This window comes from Dendroctonus ponderosae, unplaced genomic scaffold (assembly GCF_020466585.1).
Source record: "Dendroctonus ponderosae isolate FM_Combo_2020 unplaced genomic scaffold, Dpon_F_20191213v2 Dpon_F_20191213_10, whole genome shotgun sequence".
NCBI classification, from domain to species: Eukaryota; Metazoa; Arthropoda; class Insecta; order Coleoptera; family Curculionidae; genus Dendroctonus; species Dendroctonus ponderosae.
This window is the reverse complement of record NW_026017111.1, coordinates 5,297,502-5,317,382: the sequence shown is the minus strand read 5'-3', so window position 1 is coordinate 5,317,382 and position 19,881 is coordinate 5,297,502. Positions and strand designations below refer to the sequence as shown.

The window sequence follows — 19,881 nt, the reverse complement described above, 5'->3', positions numbered from 1 at the left end:
TTTCATCCAAAAAAAAGTCGCTGATAAAAATGTAAACCGGAATTTTCAATGCTTTAATAGTTGAGTGAGAAAATTGCTTTAGAGAAATGATTGTATTTCAGATAATTTTTCACCAGTTTATTTCACAAAAAAATTCATCAGTCAACAGTGAGATTTTTATCCTCAAATATTGAAAAAACTTCATAGTTTTCACCACAGAAAAGTCGCTGATGAAAATGTAAACTGGAATTTTCAACGCATCAATAGTTGAGTGAGAAAAGTGCCTTAGAGAAATGATTGTATTTCAGATAATTTTTCACCAGTTTATTTCGCAAAAAAATACATCAGTCAGCAGTGAGATTTTTATCCTCAAATATTGATAAAACTTCATAGTTTCATCCAAAAAAAAGTCTCTGATGAAAAAGTAAACTGGAATTTTCAACGCTTTAATAGTTGAGTGAGAAAATTGCCTCAGAGAAATGATTGTATTTCAGATAATTTTTCACCAGTTTATTTCGTAAAAAAAATTCATCAGTCAGCAGTGAGATTTTTATCCTCAAATATTGATAAAATTTCATAGTTTCCTCCAAAGAAAAGTTGCCGATAAAAATGTAAACTGGAATATTCAACGCATTAATAGTTGAGTGAGAAAAGTGCCTTACGGAAATGAATGTATTTCAGAAAATTATTCAACAGTTTATTTCGCAAAAAAATTCATCAGTCAGCAGTGAGATTTCTATCCTTAAATATTGATAAAACTTCATAGTTTCCTCCAAAGAAAAGTCGCTGATGAAAATGTAAAGTGGAATTTTCAACGCTTTAACAGTTGAGTGAGAAAAGTACCTTAGAGAAATGAATGTATTTCAGAGAAATTTTCAACAGTTTATTGTGCAAAAAAATACATCAGTCAGCAGTGAGATTTTTATCCTCAAATATTGATAAAACTTCATAGTTTCCTCCAAAAAAAAGTCGCTGATGAAAATGTAAACTGTAATTTTCAACGTTTTAACAGTTGAGTGAGAAAAGTGCCTTGGAGAAATGAATGTATTTCAGAGAATCTTTCGACAGTTTATTACGCAAAAAATACATCAGTCAGCAGTGAGATTTTTATCCTCAAATATTGATAAAACTTCATAGTTTCCTCCAAAGAAAAGTCGCTGATGAAAATGTAAACTGTAATTTGCAACGTTTTAACAGTTGAGTGAGAAAAGTGCCTTGGAGAAATGAATGTATTTCAGAGAATCTTTCGACAGTTTATTACGCAAAAAATACATCAGTCAGCAGTGAGATTTTTATCCTCAAATATTGATAAAACTTCATAGTTTCCTCCAAAGAAAAGTCGCTCATGAAAATGTAAACTGGAATTTTCAACGCTTTAATAGTTCAGTGAGAAAAGTGCCTTAGGCAAATGAATGTATTTCAGAGGATTTTCAAAAGTTCATTTCGCAAAAAATACATAAGTCAGAAGTGAGATTTTTATCCCTAAAAATTGGAAAAACTTCATAGTTTCCCCCAAAGTAAAGTCTCTGAAGAAAATGTAAACTGGAATTTTCAACGCTTTAATAGTCGAGTAAGGAAAGTGCCTTAGAGAAATGAATGCATTTCTCAACAGTTAATTTCGCAAAATCTATCTTAAGCGGACGCAATAATTTTATTCTATGAATTGGACGAAACTTCATTAGTTCAGGTTGGGGAAAGTCGCTATTTGGAGCTTCTCGATTGAATTTTTAATTGTGTTAAATGCGTGAGAATTGAGTAAGATTTTTTTTTACAACACGGGGACGTTTTTCAAGAGTTTGCAAAAACTACATCAGATAGAAATACATTTTTTGTCCTAATGTCTTGAGAAACTTTCGCTGTTTGATCCCGAGGAAAGTTTACGTTGAAAACTGCCAGCTCAAATTTTTAAATGCGTGAGAATTGAGGAAGAAAAGTCTCAAAGAAATACATGATTTTCAAGAGTCTAGTTGGCAAAAATTGCATCAGATAGAATAATTATATTTTATCCACAATCGTAAGAAACCTTGACAGTTTCATCTCAAGGAAAGTTGCTGTTTAAAACTTCCAGCTTGAATTTTTAAATGTGCGAGAACTAAGCAAAGAAAGCGCAAGAAATGGATGGTTTTCAATGGTTTATTTCTCCGAAACTACATCAGATCGAAGTAAGTTTTGTATCCAGATTTCTTCAGAATATTTCTTTCCTGCGTAAAACCTGCAAATCGAGCTTTTAAATACGTGAGAACTCAGAACAAAATTCTCAAGCAAATGGATGCTTTTGAGCAGTAGACTTCATAAAAACTACACTAGGAAGAAGTAAATTTTTCATTCACAAATCTTGCGAAAACTTCACTGTTTTATCCCGAAGAAAGTTGATGTTTCAAACTTCCAGCTCGAAATTTTAAATGCGTGAGAATTAAGTAAAGAAAGGCTGAAACGAATGGATAGAAGTAGATTTTTTACCTTCAAATCTTGAAAAAACTTCACTATTTCCTCCCAAGATGTAAGCAACTGTTTAAAAGTTCCAGCTCAAATTTTACTGTGCATGAGAATTGAGCCGGAAAAGTGTCTTAGACACATGAATGATTGTTTAAAAAATATATTACTCGCAAATTGCAGCAGACAAAAGCAAGAGTTTTATCAAAAAACTTGTAGAAACTAAGAGTGTCTTATTCTGCAAAATCTACATCGGACAGAAGCGACAGTTTAATTCAAAAATTTCCGGAAAACTTCAAGGTTTAAGGTCGGGAAAAATTGCTGTTTGATTCCAGCTGAAATTCTCAAATATTTTGATGCCAACATAACAAATTAAGTGGATTTTTGCGTCAAAACTCGGTTGGAGTTGACAACAATTGAAACAATGGTCCCCAATTTGTTGTTAATTAAATGTGAAGTAACAAAACATTGAAATGGGTTTGTTTAAGCGCGAAGCCCGAAAAATCCGACTGGCGCCCTTAATTAAAAGCTTAATTCTTTTGAAAACGTTCCGTGAAGCGAACCGAATGTAAACTGTGTTCAGTTTCTCTCTTTGCGAATTTAATGACCGCCACTTGAGTTATTTCCAACAGAAAAACGCATTTTTACAGTTGTAAACTCTCGTTCACTTCGGCTGGCCAGTTTTTGATCCATTGAAACATTTTCGAACGCCGATTTATACGAGCAAGGACCATTCAACAAATGCTTGTTATTGTTGTTCTTGTTTTTTATCTTTTTCATCCGACCGAGTCCGTATTTTCGAGTTGGGCTTTTTGTTTAATTAAGTCTCAATAACAGAGCACTCGACAGTAATGCATTTGCCAAACACCATTCCCTAGTCTAATGTTTGCATTCCAATTATTGTCAATACAAGTTATTCTTAATATAAAAGAGCTGTTTAATTTTAATTATATTTGTCGTTGTGAAACTGTTACTTAGAATAAGTAACATTTGCTAAGATAATGGCTAGGCAAATACGAGTCACTTAAGATTCTTTGTTTGATGTACTAATATTGCCGCGGCGCAATAGATATCTGCTGTCTTGTAGCTTCACGACGATTTCTTGTTTAAGAACGAGAAATTGTCCTCATCACATCGTTATATAAGTGGCAGGAATTAAAGGCAATGTCGAAAAAACTCCTGAAAAATTAGCAAAAGCTTCATAGAGGCATTAGACGCCTTCTATTCTAGTAATTACTTTCATAGAAGGGACATTTGTTCTCTAAATATTGGGCAAAGACTAAAAGGTTTTCGACGATCGGCATGAGTCTTGTATTGCAGCGTCTTGCTTGCAAACTTGAAACGTTTCTAAATTGAAGTATTACATAAAAAATGCTTACAAATAGAGCGCGGCAGCTCAATTGGCTTTCTAAAACTGAGCCAACTCCTAAGTGAGATTTTCAAAAACCTCATTAATTTCATATTTTTGTATTTCGTTTGAAAACCAAAAGCACTTCCAAATTTATGGTTAATCTCGAAAAAGGCGCTTCTCAAAGCTCGATTTCACAATGGCAAATAGAGCCTTTCAAGCTAATTTGTTCCATAAACATGAGCCGAAGAATAAGACGATTTTCATAGTCATCATTAATGTTGTATTTTTGTTTATGCTCGAAAAATAGAGATATTTTTAAATGGATGTTTTATATGCTAAAGTGCGCATTTGAAGGTTCTATTTTGCCCTGACAAATAGAGTCTCGTAGCTCCATCGGTTCTCTAAATATGAGCTGGCAGTTAAAAACTAAAAAAGTTTTTCAGGATCCGCAATATTGTTGCATTTTAGCTTCTTGTGCGAAAACAAGAAACATTCCTAAATTAATATTTCATATAAAAAAATAATTCATCTCAAATCTCTATTCAAAAATAGCAAATAGAGCTCTGTGGGTCAATCGTTCTGTAAATATGAGCTAAAAGCTGGAAGCGCTTTCCAAGATTCCTTATTATTGTAGATTAGCTTTTTGTATTAAAACTAGAAACATTTCTATATTGATGTTTCGTATAAAAAATAACGCATTTTAAAGCTTCATTCGGCAATAGCAAAGAGAGCTTTATGGCTCTATCGGTTCTGTAAATATGAACTAAAACTAGAAGCGGTTTTCAAGATTCGCATTATTCTTACAGTTTAACTTTTTGTTCGAAAACTAGAAACATTCCTAAATTGATGACTCCTATAAAAAAATTATTAGTTTAAAAGCTCTATCCAGAATTAGCAAATAGAGCTCTTCATCTCAATCGGTTCCGAAAATATGAGCTAAATTCTAAGAGGGGGTTTCGAAATTCGTATTAATCTTGCATATTAGTTTTTGCTCAAAAATGAGCTGCATTCCTACATTGATGTTTTATGATGTCATACGAAAAATTGCACCATTTCAAGCTCTATTCCGTAATAGCAAACAGAGTCCCAAAGTTCAACCAGTTCCCTAAATATAGGCAAAGGCTAAGAGCGGTCTTTAAGATTTTGCATTAATGTTACGTTTCCGAATTTTGATTCAACAGTTCAGAAACATTTGTAAATTGATGTTTTATATAAAAATGAGCAATTTCAACAACGAAAGGCAACGAGAAATTAGCACCAGAGGCGTCCGATTGGGATAAAAAACTTCACATTTGCATACATTTTGCTAACAATCAAAGATTTAAAAAAGCAGCTATACATAACTTCTGTGCCGACCAGAGTTTGGATATAAATCAGTAACATGTTCTTTCAAAAAGCAAGTTTAAAGGGAAAAATCACGGGGAAATCGTCGCTATGTTTCAACCAACTTTAGATTCGATTTCTCATGACCAAAAAGCCACTGTTTGACTAGTTTCTCGAAACATTGAGAAAAAAATTGAAATCGAACACCAGTGCGTATTGCACAAATAAGCTAAACTTGACTAAATCACATTCGGCGTATAATGCAAGCAATTTTCTTCATATTTTCTTAGCCCAGCCCAGTTATTACAAGTATAGTAGGCTCATTTCGTCCCTGCTCCATGTAACTGCCGTAAAAATGTCAGGCCTATAAGCGCTAAATCGCCGGTTATAAACGGGATTTTTGCAGGGTGTTTTCTGCCAAATTTGCTGTTTTAGCATCAACTCATGCCAATCACGTCTAACGGTGTCCAAACTGTATGCTTTAATTTTTTTGCAGAAAAACAGAATATTTATAATAAGTTGAGAAGAAAACTCTACATCCGTGTCGACAACTCTCTAATCCAACCAGTTCGAAGACGAAGTAAGTCATTGAATGTTTGAAGGCTTCGTATTTGGTAAATAAAGGATTACTGTTTGAATAAAACAGCTTACTAATGGTGTTGTTCTAAGGAGATATTGTTGACTTTTCCTTTCTTTGGCCGTTAGAGTTCTGCGTGCTTGTTTTAAACTAATTTACTGATTCGTTTTCAATTATGTGGCAAATGCCCGTTTTATTCGTTTTTCGAGTACGTTCTTCACTACGTACTGCGAAGGTTGCACTCGTTGACTTATGCAAAATAAGCAAAGCCTTGATTGCCTTCTTGCGACTCTAACCAGTTGATTTGTCTGTATTTGCATTTTACTTTAAAAAAATTAACACACTGAATTCATCGCTTAGCCACGTTCTTCGATCGATTGAGTTTTGCGGAAAGGACTGAAGACATTTGATCTTCCCTTGATTGTATTGGCGCATCAAATTGACCTGTTCCTGACACCTCGACGCTGCGAAATTCACTTTTTTTCCCGAACAAAGTCACATAAACGCAAACTCGTTAAACGAAAATGCGACCGAACGGTATGTATAAAAAGGCCAGGGGGGAAGGAAACACGAGTGCTTCTCATCCCACAAAATTCTTTATTTCCCCGAGTTGGAATTGTGACACCGCAGCGGCTTTATATTATTAAAGTGCGATATAAAGACCGCATAGAAAAAAATTGCGTCTGCCCTTATCTGGATAGATAACGTTCTTCAGTCAAATGCTCAATCCACTTACTTGGGCTGGAAGGATTGGAGGAATCCGAAGAAATAAACGACGTCTTCTGATGGTGGATGAACGTTGTTGGGGCGCCGCCCATTTCCAAAGGGGCGGCTGATTCTGGCGGCGTCAAAGACGGCATGTTGGAGTCGTTGATTGTGGGGGCGGGCGTTGGGAAGATAATCCCCAGTTCGCGTGCTTCATTTTCTTCTTGAGCTTGTTGTCTTCTGAGCGCCACCTGAGCCGCCATCACTCTTTGCCGTTCGGCTATCAACGTGCATTTTGCGCAGTTGCAGTCTCTCCATCTACAGTATCTGCAATAATACGAAAGAAACCCCAATAAAAACATTGCATCCTGTGTAAAATTCAAGCATTAAGCCGCTCAATGGTTCCCTTTATCTGTTATGATATTTCGTGGTCGATAAGATCGAAACGATAAATATAAGGGCGTCCGTCTTCAGTCCCTGCACCCTTTTTCATCGTCTAATTCTATGCGATTTATAGCCCCCGGTTTGTCAGCGAATTAGTTATCTGATGGTGGATTGAATAGGATTGCTATTAACCTACTGGGAATGAATAATTGGTCAATGGGACCAGTGGGACGCTCGATTGTGAATTATGCACCGTATTATGCAATGGCATTCATTAAAAAAGTCTGTGTTCAAGAAATCTGTGGGACAATCGAGGAAACACAGATCTGAATTTAGAAGGTTGCGTTAATGAAAAAAATAAGTTTTAATGAAGAAGACATGAGATCAGAGTCGGAAATAGGACAGAAAGCGCAATGGAGCTTCAATGAGTGGGCCTTCTTTAAGAGTACCCAGTCCAGTACATTTTTGATCAGAAGTTCGTGTGTTAATGGAGAAAACTTGAGCTTACAATTGAAGCCACATCCAAAAACCAAGTTTTACCTGACAATCGGAACTTAAATATGAAGTGCCCATCCAAAAATGAACACTCTGTAGTGCGGAAATAGGTAACACGGGAATATTTGGCTAATACCACAAGTAATTTTAGAAATACTGTCTCTGGTCAGCCAAATACTACTGGCATAGTAGGCCCATTTGCTCACCGCCTCTTGCAATTGGGGCAAAAACAGCAGGCCTATAGGCGATAAATCGCCGGTTATAAACGGAATCCCCGAGGAGGTTTTTTTGCCAAATTTGCGCTTTAACAACGGGAACCGCGCTAGTGTCCTCTAATTATGTCAATAGAGTGCAAAATATTTTATTTGCCTTAAAATTCAGTTTGAAATGCCGAATTTCAGTATTCTTCGAGTGTTGGGAGGCGACAAGTTTCACGGCTTGAGCTTGCAGTCCAAGTAACAGTGAGTAATTTTTATTTAATTAAAAAGCGTGACTTTTCAATTACAGGAAGTTAAAGAATTAATTTAGAGAACAAAACGGATTGAAATTGCTGAACTGCCGGTAATGTTTTATGAACAATGCACCTCTAACTAATTATTTCTAACCAAACTGGGAATTTTTTCAACTGGACTTTAAGTGGAAAAGTGCGAATTTTTGCTTTCTATCCGCTAAAATTTTATGGGGCTTTCTAGCTCCATTAGTTTTCCAACTATCCGATAAAGCTCAAGAGGGTTGCCGAAAAAAATACCAGGCTTTTAACAAACTTTTATTTTTGAAAAACCGCAAACGCTTCCAGTTTTATTGTTTTAAAAAGAAAAGTGCGGAAAAGTGCGGTATTCACTCTTTCATCTATTGGTGTCTAATGATGCTTTGCAGATCTAACACAATTTTAACCACCCGATAAAGCTGGACGAGGTTTCAAAAAAATCCACCAAGCTTTTAAGAATTGCTTTTTATGAAAAGCTGCATGCGATTTTAATTTTATACGTTAAGTGGAAAAGTGCACATTTTACTCTTCAATCTGATAGTGCCTAATCAAGCTTTCTACCTCTACCAGTTTTTTTACTATCCGATAAAGCTCCAGGGGGTTTCGTAAAAAATGATCAAGCTTTTAAATAGCTATTTTTTACAAAAGTGTATGCAATTCTAGTTCGATTTTTTACGTGTAAAAGTGCGCATTTTACTCTTCAGTCTGCTGGTGCCTAGTGAAGCTTTTTAGCTCTAGCAATTTTTTAAGGATCCGTTGGAAAGTTAACGAGACTTCAGGCAAGTTAGGCATGTTTTTTTTTTAACATTCTGTACGCTCTCCTAATTTGATTTTTTAAATTTAATCGTGCGTATTTCACTCTTCCATCTAAAATAGAGACGCACTTAATTTGTTGAAAGCGTTCAAAGTCTTCAAGCTTTTATACGGCAAGAATTGTTGATTTTTCATTTTAAATGAAGATTAATGGATCAGACATCGAGCCAAGTTTTTTGTTATTTTTTCAGTGTGTGTCTGTGCGTGTTGGGGTTTTGCTTAAAACTAAAATGTAGACAATCCTTCTAAAGTACTCTTTTCTCTCGTCTTTATTTCAATTTTAGCCAATGTTTTGTTTTAAAAACGGTCTCGTAGCTTTTAGCGGCTCGAACAGCTTCTAGTCAATTTTACGCCCAAGGTAACAGAAAACTCGACACAATGTGCCATTATTTTGCTCCATTATTTCTAATGGAGAATGGAGACTTAATATTTTTTAAACCGGAGATAATAGCCAAAGAATTAAGCCACAAATGGCAAAAAACTTCATTAAAATCCGTAGTTTAGTGCAAAAGTTGGAGGAATTTCAACGTTACCAAAAAATTTAGTGAGACACTTTCTTACGAAAACTGAGAACAAAACTTGACCCGGTGCTTTCTTCATATTTTTTTTATGGAAGTTAACGAATCGATGGTTCTGACGTTTGAAATAAAAGCCAAATAATTAAGCTGTAAACTGCAAAAAAATAAAGTTTTTTTGTTCCTATGGAAGTTCGATTTGCGTGACTTTTATATGGCCATTAATTATAGCGGCCTTTTGATGGATTTTTCAGCAATTTTCGGCTGTTGCCCTGCCAGTAATAAAACAAATATGAGAAAAAAAGGCAGAGTCTGGTTCACGCGATCCAGAGCCCCTTGTGAGAAGAAGGCATATGAATTTATCTAAAACATCAGCAATTTTTAGCGTTGCGGTGAAAACCGGACAGTCATGTCCAGGTTGTAACACTGAACCATTTTGGCAAAATCCTTTTGCAGACCGGTTAAAATATAGACATTTTACTGGTGAATTAGCTGATAATGTAACGCATTTGTTTCCTACCTTTTATGTCCTTTGAGGGCGGAAACAACCCCATGATTTCGACACCGAGCGCACTTTGGAGTCCTTTGATATCGTTCGGAGGTGCGAAAAAAGAGAGCCGGCGGAATGCCCCCCAAAACCGGATGTTGCGACATGATCGCCTGCATGTCCACACCACTATTCGGTAAGCTCATTTTTCGCCGACGATAAACAAGCGAAAAACAGCAACTAGAAAATCATGGACGCGCGTAAAATAGCCGAAAAATCCGTCTCAGAATTGGCAGTTAAGCAGCAACTGACACTCCTCAAACCTTAAAGTTAATAGGTATCCGGTGGTCGTTACAGTGCTGAAACTGTTGGCTGTCACCGCTTGGTTACAAGCACCAATCGCGGCAGGCGCTTTGCCAGACTCCACCCACTTTACGTGACGTTCAGCTGCAGGCCACGCCTAACACCCCACAATCTGGTGTTTACTGTATTATGTGCCGTCGCACAATGAGTGGTTGAATAGGAATACAAACTAGTTTTCAATGGCAAATATATTATATTCTGATAGCATAATGGACCCTTAAGAACAGGGAGAAATATAAATGTATAGAAGTTGCGGCGATATGGTGTTGTTGAAATCGTGAAGAGACTCCTCGAATTTTGGGGGAGTTTGTATTCTATTCTAACATATTAATCTCGCGCTCGTTACGAGTGAGGTCAAGCGTTTTTCATTTCAAAAGTGGAAAACTTTAACTGCTTTATTGATTTACATTCCCATCAGGCCTCAATCGGCATTTACATGTTGGATTGTTATTACCTATGTCTCGAACATTTGCTGTTTTCGTTCAGTATTACTTTTTCAGTTTTGCGCATTTCGTTCTCAAGTATGACTAAATGTAATGCATTGGTTTGTGGCAGCTGCAGGCCATCCTTTCAAGTCCCATCATCCACAGGGTGGACAGAAATCAGAATCTGTCACGATTTGAGTGAAAATTTCAGGGTTTTATGCGTGTTGTGTCTTCTATTGAATGTGTGAATTTAGAGATGCTTGCTCCTCTGGATTCGAAGTTACGAATTTTTACGTAAGGGTGTGCAGTTGGGCAAGCATGTTAATTTGGTTTATCTTGTACGGAAATGTTCATTTTCAGCCCATCATTCACAGGGTGGGTAAAATCAGAATCGCTCTTTTGAGCGTTTTCAGCATTAAGTGTCGTCTATAAGGCGTATGAATTTAGAGTTCCTAGCTCCTTTGGATTAGAAGTTACGAATTTTTAAAAGAGGGCRTGCAGTTGGGCAAGCATATTCATTTTTAGTTCCTTACACACAAGATTGCCCAAAGTCAGGATTTTTTATGATTTGCTCGAAAATTTGAGAGTTTGCTGTTCCAGATATTCTTTGTAGAATGTGCTAATAATTTTGAGTGGCTACTTGCTCTTGATCGGAAGTTATGAGTCTTAACCTAAGCGCATGTAAATGCGACAAGAAGTTAATTTGCGGGCCATCATTCAAAGGGTGGGCAAAAATCAGAATCAGGAGCGATTTAAGCAAAATTTTCAAAGCTTTCAGCAGCAAGTCTCGCATACAAGGTTTATGCATTTAAAGTTGCTACCTTTCCTGTGTTGGAAGTTACRAATTTTTAAAAGAGGGCGTACAGTTGGGCAGGCATGTTTATTTTTGGTTCTTTATACACAAGATTGYTCAGTCAGGATTTTTTATGATTTGCTMGAAAATTKGATGGTTTGCTGTTCCATATATTCTTTGTAGAATATGCTAATAATTTTGAGTGGCCACTCGCCCGCGATCGGAAGTTATGAATCTTAACCTAAGCGCATGTAAATGCGCCAACACGTTAACTTTCGGGCCATCATTCAAAGGGTGGGCAAAATCAGAATCAGGAGCGATTTAAGCAAAATTTTCAAAGCTTTCAGCAGCAAGTCTAGCATACAAGGTGTATGAATTTAAAGTTGCTACCTTTCCTGTGTTGGAAGTTACGAATTTTTAAAAGAGGRCGTGCAGTTGAGCAAGCATATTCACTTTTGGTTCCTTACACACAAGATTGCCTAAAGTCAGCATTTTTTATGATTTGCTCGAAAATTGGAGGGTTTGCTGTTCTACGTGTTCTTTGTGGAATATGCTCATAATTTTTAGTGGCTACTTGCTCTCGATCGGAAGTTATGAATTTTTTCCTAAGCGCACCTAAATGCGCCAACAAGTTAATTTTCGGGCCATCATTCAAAGGGTGGGCAAAAATCAGAATCAGGAGCGATTTAAGCAAAATTTTCAAAGCTTTCGGCAGCAAGTCTCGTATACAAGGTTTATTAATTTAAAGTTGCTACCTTTCCTGTGTTGGAAGTTACGAATTTTTAAAAGAGAGCGTGCAGATGGTCAAGCATGTAAATTTTTGKTTTTTTATACACAAGATTGCCCAAAGGCAGTATTTTTTATGATTWGCTCGAAAATTGGAGAGTTTGCTGTTCCAGATATTCTTTGTAGAATATGCTAATAATTTTGAGTGGCTACTTGCTCTCGATCGGAAGTTATGATTCTTAACCTAAGCGCATGTAGATGCGACAACCTGTTAATTTTCAGGCCATCATTCATAGGGTGGGAAAAAATCAGAATTAGGAGCGATTTAAGCAAAATTTTCAGAGATTTCACCAGCAAGCCTCGTATACAAGGTGTATGAATTTAAAGTTGCTACCTTTCCTGTGTTGGAAGTTACGAATTTTTAAAAGAGGTCGTGCAGATGGTCAAGCATGTAAATTTTTGGTTTTTTATACACAAGATTGCCCAAAGGCAGGATTTTTTATGATTTGCTCGAAAATTGGACGGTTTGCTGTTCCAGATATTCTTTGCAGAATATGCAAATAATTKTGAGTGGCTACTCGCTMTCGATGGRAAGTTATGAATTTTTACCTAACAAGTTMATTTTTTACCCATCATTCACAGGGTGGGCAAAAATCAGGACCTTCCGCTATTCGAGTGAATTTTTTTCAGTTCTATGCCCCAAGTTTGTTGTATCGGCTGAGTTAATTTCAAGTTGCTGCCTGCTCTCGGCTGGAATTCACAAATTTTTAAAAGAGATTGTGCAGATGGGCGAACAAGTTCAATTTCGCGTGCAAATTCCGAAGCCAAAATCGAATCAAAATCTTGATATCTTAAAAATATGAAGTTTTTAAAAATATTGCCAGCAATTACTAGTATCGTAGGCTCATTTGTTTACTAGTCAATGCAATTCTAGTGAAACTGGCAGGCCTATAAGTGATAAATCGCCAGTTATACACCTGACCCACGCAAGGCGTTTTTTGGAAAATTTTATTTTTCACCATCGAAGCTATTGGCGTGCAATTGGGTAAGCATAATTTAAAACAGCGCTATTTTCCACAGGGTGTTTAGTAATTTGTTGCATTCGTTAAAAAAGCTTCTGGTCCGAGCGATTTCGGATAAAACTGTTTATTTAACTCGACATTTAATTGAAATAGGAAAAACTCTGTTTACATCTTGTTGGTTTAGCTGGCTCCATTTTGGATAAAATTCGAACTGAAGCAGTCGCGATCCATTGAGAAACGGCGCCTTATTGAAATTCGACAGAACATTTCGATTAACCGATGACTTTTTACAAAGTATTTTAATTAATTTTCCCCGCTTCTTCGGTATTTCTTTTCGGGCTTTACAGTGCAAGTGACACCTCTGGATAAGAGAAATTGAAATCTCATCTGCACAGTTTTCGGATCTCGCTGAACAATGACGGCTGGAATCTGTTCTTATAAACATTTTTTTTCTTCGTTTGTCGATTTCATCCATTCCTGTTTTATCCAAAACAGGATGCCATTCAAACTTCCAGTCGGCGTCGTAAATTGAAAATTTTTAAGTTAAGATGTCGGTCATTGTTTAAGTGGATAAGTATTCCAACTGTTGTACATTATTTCGTCTTTGAGTGAATTTGGGTCGACATAGGAGGTCGTGTTATCGAGCAAACCGATTAAGGAATTGCTGAAAATGTCGCCTTGCAAACGCAATAAAGGCCGGTATGCGAAATGTTATATGTAGAATAAAAGAAGGGGATAATGAATTCAACAATGAAGCTGAATGTCGCACCCTCCGGAATTTAATTAAATACGGATTACCGAACCCGGAATAATAAAACACAGATATACCGGTATGTTCTTATTTGAATTCGGACAAGTTCATCATTTTCGCTTGATTACTTTATCTCGGCCCCAAATCGGGAAATTAATTCCTTTAGAAACCCGAACACTCTGTATCAGGGCCACTAAGTTGATTAGTAAGGAAGTTTCTAGGCTCCAAGTAAAAGCCTAAAACGCAAGTTTATTTAATTCTGAATTTTAAAAACCGCTCTAGTTTTTGGCTTATATTTAGAGAACCGGGTGAGGTACAAAACTCTGTTTATCATTCCCAAATAGAGAAGAATATAGCCTTAAAATACTCACTTTTTTTTTAATTTGAAACATAGATTGGCAATTTTTTCTAGTTTTCAAGCAAAAAGCTTTAATGCGAATCTTGAAAATCGCTCCTAGTTTTTAGGTTATATTTACAAAACCAATAGAGCCACAAAGCTCTATTTGATACCGCTGGATAGRGCTTTAAAACACATACTCTTTTTTTATAARACAAACATTAAWTTAGGAATATTTCCAGTTTTCGCACTAAAAGCGAAAATGCAAGAGTTTGGCTTTTAGTTAGAGAGCCGGTTGAGGTACAAGATTTTGCTTATGATTTTCGTGAAGAGCTTTAAAATGCGCATTTTATTTTGTGTGAAAGATTGATAGCGGAACTTTTATAATTTTCGAGCAAAACGCTAAAATGCAAGACAGCGGATTTTTATATAACCGCTCCTAGTCTTTGGCTCATATTTAGAGAWCAAATTGAGCTATGAGACTCTATTTGTCATTTCGCAATMGAGCTTTAAAATATAATTTTTGTTYRTRAAAAMCATCGAYTGGGSAATTTTGATAGTTTTCGAGCAAAAGCTAAAATGCAAGGTTAGTGCTGATAAAAACCGTCCTTAGCTTTTGGCTAATATTAAGAGAAGAGAACTAATATTAATAGTTGAGCTACAAAATTATRTTTATCATTTCCAAATAGAGCTTTAAAATGGCCACGATTTTCTTCTTTTCTTGATTCTTGAATAAAAAGCGAAAATGTATGATTAATGTGTATTTTGAAACCCGCGCTTAGTTTATGCTCATTTTTAGARAACTGATTGAGCGAGGAGTCTCTCTTTGTAATTTCGGAATMGACCTTTAAAGTTCGAAGTTTTTTTGAAAATAAACCCCTGATTTAGGARMTTTTATAGATTTTGGCTCAAATTTAAAGAACTCGTTGAGCTATAAGACTCTATTTGTCATTTCCGAATATACGCTTAAAATGCAAAAGTTTCTATGTAAAACATTGATTTAGGAATTTCTCTAAGTATCGAGCAAAAAGTGAAAATGTAAGATTAATGCGGATTTTGAGAACCGCTCCAGGATAAGAGAAATCCTAGCCTTTGGCTCATATTTATAGAGCTCGTTAAGCTATAATACTCTATTTGCCATCYCCGACTAGAGCCTTAAAATTCAAACGTTTCTATGCAAAACATCGAWTTAGGAATATCTACAGGTATTGAGCAAAWAACRAAAATGCAAGATTAATGCGGATTATGAAAACTGCTCCSAGTTTTGGGCTCCTATTTAAAGAGCCCGTTGAGCTTTAAGACTCTATTTGTCATTTCCGAATAGAACCTTACAATTCAAACGTTTCTATGTAAAACTTGGATCAAGGAATGTTTCTAGGTATCGAGCAAAAGGCGAAAAGGCAAGATTACAGCGGATTTTGAAAACCGCTCTTAGTTTTCGCTCCTATTTAAATAGCCCGTTCAGTTATGAGACTTTATTTATCCTTTTCGAATAGAGCCTTAAAATGCAAACGTTTCTATGTAAAACATTGATTTAGGAACATCTCTAGGTATCGAGCAAAAAGCGAACATGCAAGATTAATGTGTATTTTGAAAACTGCTCTTGGTTTTTGTATCCTATTTAAACAACATATTGAGCTAGAAGTCTCCATTTGCCATCTTCAAATAGAGCGTTAAAACGCAAACCTTCTTAGGTAAAAAATCAATTAGGAATTTATGTAGGTATCGAGCAAAAACCGAAAATGTAAGTTTTATGCGGATTTAGAAAACCGCTCTCAGTCTTTGCCTCCTATTTAAAGAACCTGTTGAGCTAGAGGACTCTATTTGTCATTTTCGAATAGATCCTTAAAATGCAAACGTTTCCATCTAGAAGATCGATTTAGAAATTTCTCAAGATTTTGAGCAAAAAATTTGAAGTGTAAAATTAATGCTGATTTTGAAAACCGCCCTTAGTTTTTGCCTCATATTTAGAGATTCGATTGAGCCTAATAGTTTTCATTCTCATTATGAGATAGAGGATTAAATTCCTCGTTTTTTTTGTATGACGCATTTTGAAAACCGCTCTTAGTTATTGGCTTATTTTTAGAGCACCGATTGAAATTCAACTTTCCTTTTTTTAACAGAATTTACGCTTAAAATGCTTACTTTCTTGCATGCAAAAATATTGATTTAGAGGAATTTTAAAAGTTTGAGCAAAAAATCTGAAATGCAAAATTAATGCTGATTTTGAAAACCGCCCTTAGTTTTTGGCTCGTATTTAGAGATTCGATTGAGCTTATCAGTTTTTATTTTCATTATGAGATAGAGTTTTAAATTCCTCGTTTTTTTTTGGAATGACGCATTAATATAGGATTGTTTCTAGTTTATAAGAAAAATGTGTAATCCAATATAAATGCAGATTTGGAAAACCGTTCTTAGTTATTGGCTCATTTTTAGAGCACCGATTGAGATTCAACATTCCCTTTTTTCAACAGAATTTACGCTTAAAATGCGTACTTTCTTGCATGCAAAAAATATTGATTTAGCGGAATTTTAAAAGTTCGAGCAAAAAGTCTGAAAAGCAAAATTAATGCTGATTTTGAAAACCGCCCTTAGTTTTTGGCTCATATTTAGAGATTCGATTGAGCCTAATAGTTTTCATTCTCATTGTGAGATAGAGTATTAAATTCTTCGTTTTTTTTGGTATGACGTATTAATATAAGATTGTTTCTGGCTTATACGAAAAATGTGTAATCCAATATAAATGCAGATTTGGAAAACCGCTCTTAGTTATTAACTCATTTTTAGAGCACCGATTGAAATTCAACTTTCCTTTTTTTAACAGAACTTACACTTAAAATGCTTACTTCCTTGCATGCAAAAATATTGATTTAGCGGAATTTTAAAAGTTCGAGCAAAAAATCTGAAATGCAAAATTAATGCTGATTTTGAAAACCGCCCTTAGTTCTTGGCTCATATTGAGAGATTCGATTGAGCCTAACAATTTTTATTCTCATTATGAGATAAAGTATTAAATTCCTCGTTTTTTTTTGTATGACGCATTAATATAGGATTGTTTCTACCTTATACGAAAAAAGTGTATCCAATATAAATGCAGATTTTGAAAACCGCTCTTAGTTATTGGCTCATTTTTAGAGCACCGATTGAGATTCAACTTTCCTTTTTCAACCGAATTTACGCTCAAAATGCGTACTTTCTTACATGCAAAACATATTGATTTAGCGGAATTTTAAAAGTTAGAGCAAAAATCTGAAATGCAAAATTAATGCTGGTTTTGAAAACCGCCCTTAGTTTTTGCCTCATATTAAGAGGTTCGATTGAGCCTAACAATTTTCATTCTCATTATGAGATAGAATATCAAATTCCTAGTTTTTTTTTGGTATGACGCATTAATATAGGATTGTTTCTGGATTATACGAAAAATGTGTAATCCAATATAAATGCAGATTTTGGAAACCGCTCTTAGTTATTGGCTCATTTTTAGAGCAACAATTGAGATTCAACTTTCTTTTTTTTAACAGAATTTACGCTTAAARTGCGTACTTTCTTGCATGAATAAAATATTGATTTAGCGGAATTTTAAAAGTTTGAGCAAAAAATCTGAAATGCAAAATTAATGCTGATTTTAAAAACCGCCCTTAATTTTTGGCTCATATTTAGAGATTCGATTGAGCCTAACCATTTTTATTCTTACTATGAGATAGAGTATTAAATTCCTCGTTTTTTTTGGTATGACGCATTAATATAGGATTGTTTCTAGTTTATACGAAAAATGTGTAATCCAATAAAAATGCAGATTTTGAAAACCGCTCTTAGTTATTGGCTCATTTTTAGAGCACCGATTGAAATTCAACTTTCCTTTTTTAACAGAATTTACGCTTAAAATGCTTACTTTCTTGCATGCAAAAATATTGATTTAGAGGAATTTAAAAAGTTTGAGCAAAAAATCTGAAATGCAAAATTAATGCTGATTTTGAAAAGCGCCCTTAGTTTTTGGCTCGTATTTAGAGATTCGATTGAGCTTATCAGTTTTTATTGTCATTATGAGATAGAGTTTTAAATTCCTCGTTTTTTTTTGGTATGACGCATTAATATAGGATTGTTTCTAGTATATACGAAAAATGTGTAATCCAATATAAATGCAGATTTGGAAAACCGCTCTTAGTTATTGGCTCATTTTTAGAGCACCGATTGTAATTCAACTTTCCTTTTTTTAACAGAATTTACACTTAAAATGCTTACTTTCTTGCATGCAAAAATATTGATTTAGCGGAATTTTACAAGTTCGAGCAAAAAATTTGAAATGCAAAATTAATGCTGATTTTGAAAACCGCCCTTAGCTTTTGGCTCATATTGAGAGATTCGATTGAGCCTAACAATTTTTATTCTCATTATGAGATAGAGTATTAAATTCCTCGTTTTTTTTTGTATGACGCATTAATATAGGATTGTTTCTAGTTTATACGAAAAAAGTGTAATCCTATATAAATGCAGATTTTGAAAACCGCTCTTAGTTATTGGCTCATTTTTAGAGCACCGATTGAGATTCAACTTTTCTTTTTTAACCGAATTTACGCTCAAAATGCGTACTTTCTTGCATGCGAACATATTGATTTAGCGGAATTTTAAAAGTTAGAGCAAAAAATCTGAAATGCAAAATTAATGCTGATTTTGAAAACCGCCCTTAGTATTTGCCTCATATTAAGAGGTTCGATTGAGCCTAACAATTTTCATTCTCATTATGAGATAGAATATTAAATTCCTAGTTTTTTTTTGGTTTATCATTAATATAGGATTGTTTCTGGTTTATACGAAAAATGTGTAATCCAATATAAATGCAGATTTTGGGAAACCGCTCTTAGTTTTTGGCTCATTTTCAGAGCACCGATTGAGATTCAATTTTCCTTTTTTTAACAAAATTTAGCCTTGAAATGCGTACTTTTTTGCATGCATATAACATCGATTTAGTGGAATTTCAAAATGTCGAGCAAAAAATCTGGATTGCAAAATTATTGTTGATTTTGACTTAGTTTTTGGCTCATATTTAGAGAACCAGTTGAACGATAACGCTCTATTTGTTCTTCCGGAATAGAGCCTTCATATAAGAAATGGATGGATGAATTGTTCTAGTTTGGGCGCAAAATGGTAAAATGCGAGATTATTGCGGACCTTAGATCACTTTGTTTGTCGAATATTTAGAGAACAAGTTGAGTTACAAAGATTTAATTTCGCCTGAACAGAAAAGGAAAAATAATCAAACTACGGATGAGTTTAATTTGATCTTAGAACCAACAGCTAATATTAACCAGCTGGATTTCCTGCTATCGCCCATTCTACCACTGTCTGTCGATTGTGTTTCACTCTCAGCCCGATATAAAACAATTTGAGGCATTATATATGTCAAGTGCAACCCTCTCAATAATGACCCCTTTATCTTGTCTATTGCTCCCTGACTATAAACAATGTGCTCCCGCTCTGCTGACAAGGAATACAGGTTTGATATGACACGTCGATGTTGCTCTCAATACGTGTCACTTGATCCAATGAGTAATTGTTTAGTCACAATACCTGTCGATGAATGATCGATCAACACTCATCGATATACAGCGTGATGAACAGTTGGCCTCATTCACTTGAGCAAAACTGCTTATTTATAGTTCATAACCTCACTTTACAACATTGGTTTTTATTTGTTCACATTTATTTCAGGTTAAAGAAACTGTGTCTGGTGAAAACGGTTGACGAAACGCTAGGCAAGAGAATATTGGGGTTTTAGTCAAGTGTTTCCGACGAAAATAACACTGTTAGTTATTTTATAAGTTCAACTTCATTATTTAACAATAACACAGAACAGATATATGGAGTAGCAATGGGTTCTCCCATAGCAGCAACAATTGCAAATTTGGTAATGGAAA

General features: G+C 35.1%; 1 protein-coding gene across 2 annotated transcripts in view; it reads right to left on the bottom strand.

The window, feature by feature from the left end:
- Nucleotides 1–9,872, bottom strand: part of LOC109543606 (doublesex- and mab-3-related transcription factor A2) — a 16,968-nt gene extending 7,096 nt beyond the window's left edge. For both annotated transcript variants that reach the window (XM_019913408.2, XM_048662210.1), the window contains exons 1-2: nucleotides 9,583–9,872; nucleotides 6,400–6,695 (exon numbers count right to left, since the gene is read on the bottom strand). In XM_019913408.2, coding sequence (XP_019768967.1) covers nucleotides 6,400–6,695; nucleotides 9,583–9,755 — 469 coding nt within the window. In that variant the 5' untranslated portion in view covers nucleotides 9,756–9,872. The remainder of the gene's footprint in view (nucleotides 1–6,399; nucleotides 6,696–9,582) is intronic.
- Between the last annotated feature and the right edge of the window lie 10,009 nt (nucleotides 9,873–19,881).